This window comes from Tarenaya hassleriana, unplaced genomic scaffold (genome assembly GCF_000463585.1).
Source record: "Tarenaya hassleriana unplaced genomic scaffold, ASM46358v1 Cleome1381, whole genome shotgun sequence".
In the NCBI taxonomy this organism is placed as follows: Eukaryota; Viridiplantae; Streptophyta; class Magnoliopsida; order Brassicales; family Cleomaceae; genus Tarenaya; species Tarenaya hassleriana.
The window spans coordinates 1-2,800 of NW_010964391.1; the positions used below are offsets into that span (position 1 = coordinate 1).

Consider the following 2,800-nt stretch of genomic DNA (forward strand, 5'->3'; position numbering starts at 1 on the left):
TTTGTGTCAGACATTAACTGTAAGTGGATACTCTTTGTCACCAACGGCCAAGAAATACTTGCCTTCCTCCACAACCATAACTCCATACTCATTGGCTCTGCTCAAATGCTCACAAACTCCGACCTCGAACTCGACCTCTCCCTTCTCGGCCGATCTCAGTGCCACGCTCTTAAACCCTACCACCTGTTTCTCAGGTCGTTCCCCTTCTCCTCCCTTCTCATGTCTCACAAACATCAGCACAGGATGTTTTCCGGCCATCTCCCCTTCATTCTCCACCGTGATTCTCACCTTTGTTTTCGTTGCTTCACACCCTTCTCTTCCCATCTCTGAAACCAGTGCGTAATGAACAGAATCTGAGTCTGAATAGCCGGTTTTCGCGGTTGTGAATGATTGGTTTAGATAGAGATTGGTTTCTGTCTCGATCTTGAACTCGTATTTGTATTTCGTGTAGCTGAGGCCATGTCCGAACTCATAGACTTTGGGGCCTTTGTAGAATCTGTATGTTCTTCCAGGGTATCCAGACGAGGGTTCTGGTCGCATCCTCATGTCTGTCATCTGGACATTGACGAAGCTCTGAGGGTACCATGTCATTGGTAATCTCCCTCCTACAAACACAAACAGACCAATGTATCATCTGAATTCGGATTCTTTTGGTTACACTTTCTTTGTTAGAATCTGTAGGTTCGTGATTGTGCAAATGGGTTATCTTTCATGGTGGTTATGCTAACCTGGGTTGTGATCTCCAAATATGATTTCGGCAATGGCTGTCCCTCCGGCTTGACCCGGATAACCAGCCCACAAAATACTTCCGATCTTATCATCATTCTGAGCAAACGAGACATCGACAGGACCACCACAGATGAGGACCAGGACCACCGGCTTTTTCGCAGCCTTTGCAACGCTCATCACAAGCTCTTGTTGCCTTCCTGGAAGACTCAAGTTCACACGGTCCATATCCTCCTTCTCCTGCGTCTGGTCCAGTCCCATTATCAACACCACACGTTCAGCTCTTCCAGCTATTTCCACCGCCTGATCAACTGTTGCCGAGGAGCAAGCCACAGAGGTGCAACCCTGGTGGTAAACAACATCCTTGACATAACCACGCAACCCGTCAAGAGGGGTTACTGTCTTGCAGGGCGGCCCAAAATAGTTTCCGAGGAGGGTTTTTGCTGCATTTGCGTTTGGGCCAATGACAGCGAGAGATAATGTCTTTTGCTTGGGGAAAGGGAGGAGTTTCTGATTGTTCTTCAAGAGGACAATGCCGTTGCGAGAGGCTTCGAGCGCTAACATCTGGTGAGCTGGAGAACAGACGATATCAGGACGGATGCTGCTAAAGGGTTGCTTTGTCGGGTAGCCATCGAAGAGACCGAGCCTCATTCTCACAGAGAAGAGGTTGTGGAGAGCTCTGTCAATGTCGGATTCCGACAGCTTTTTCTGTTGGAGAGCTGACTTAGTGTGTTTCAGCAGGTAGGATCCACAGTTTACATCCATCCCTAGCACACATAAAATTAACCAAAAAAGAATGAAACTTTTTAATCTTCCTTGAACTTTTTTTTAAAGTGAGCAATATAAAGACGTGTATATACCAGCCCTGAGGACATCGGCCACAGCGTCTTCAGGAGTCTTGGCATAGCCTTGATCATCGTAGATGATGGACACAGCATCACAATCCGAAGTCACGTACCTGATGATTTTACCAAAACGCCAAAGATTTGATACAAAATATAGATACAAAAGACGGTGATTCTAAGTCGTTTTTACTGCAAAAAAAGGACTAACCCATGGAATTTCCAGAGTCCCCGAGCAGTCTTGGACAAGAGGTTGGAATCGGCGCAGGAGGGGACTCCATTGATGCGGTTGTAAGCACACATGATTCCGCTTGCTCTGCCATCCTCAATGCACCTCCTGAACGGCGGTTGGTAAGTATCGGCCAAGTCTTGTTGGCTAACCTGTAAAACATACCACATACAAGTCAGATCATATGAATCTTGGACTATGATCATTCGCCTGTGGAATTGATATCTCAGGATCACGTTTTGAATAAGCTTTTATGAGATGTAAATATGTTTGCAAATGATTACCCGCATGCTATAATATACCGAATCAATAGCCAAAATTCCATGTTATGAAATCTCAACAACATGTATCCAAATAGTATCTATAACATATCAGAATATGGTATCAGCATCTAACCCATCTAATCTTTTTGGGACTGCTCCATATATTAACTGCTTCAAAAGCAAGTCAAGGAAGAATCTCACCAAACCCAAATCCCAAATCACTACATCTACGACGATATTACTAATACCAACAACACCAATTACCATAATAAGAAAAAGAGGGATTAGCTTTTTTCAAAGATCACAATTCATTATATAAATTTTGAAAAGCTTCAAATCGTAAAAATGTCACCTTTTACATATTTTTCACCTAAAAAGGAACAGCAGAAATACCTTAGCATTGAAAACGTAGCGAGTGATGCCTTTCCAACGATCAAGATCGTAAGCAGTGAAGTGTTTGCAGCAAGCAGATGCTTGGAGATGGCCGGAGAGTGTTTTCCGGCCGTCGAATGAGTCTCCTTGGAGTCCCCTTACATAAGCCACAGCATATTCTCCCGTCACTTTCGGATCTTCCCCAGGTGTCTCCTGCCCTCTTCCCCACCGTGGATCCCTAAATATGTTTATGTTTGGTGCCCAAAACGTCATACCCGTTGCTTGGCCCGCGTTGTACACTGCCCTCGCCTCCTTTCCAATCACCTGTTGTACCAGAAACAACAAGATGAACTACTACATTCTTGTGT

General features: G+C 44.9%; 1 protein-coding gene across 1 annotated transcript; it reads right to left on the minus strand.

The window, feature by feature from the left end:
- Nucleotides 1-6: 6 nt before the first annotated feature.
- On the minus strand, nt 7-2,756 carry LOC104808009 (probable beta-D-xylosidase 7; the record flags this gene model as incomplete). The annotated part of the gene is made up of 5 exons (XM_010533488.1): nt 7-605; nt 729-1,493; nt 1,587-1,684; nt 1,780-1,949; nt 2,454-2,756. Coding segments are annotated over 5 exons (1,935 nt in total), but the record flags the coding sequence as incomplete, so codon positions are not given.
- Nucleotides 2,757-2,800: the final 44 nt, after the last annotated feature.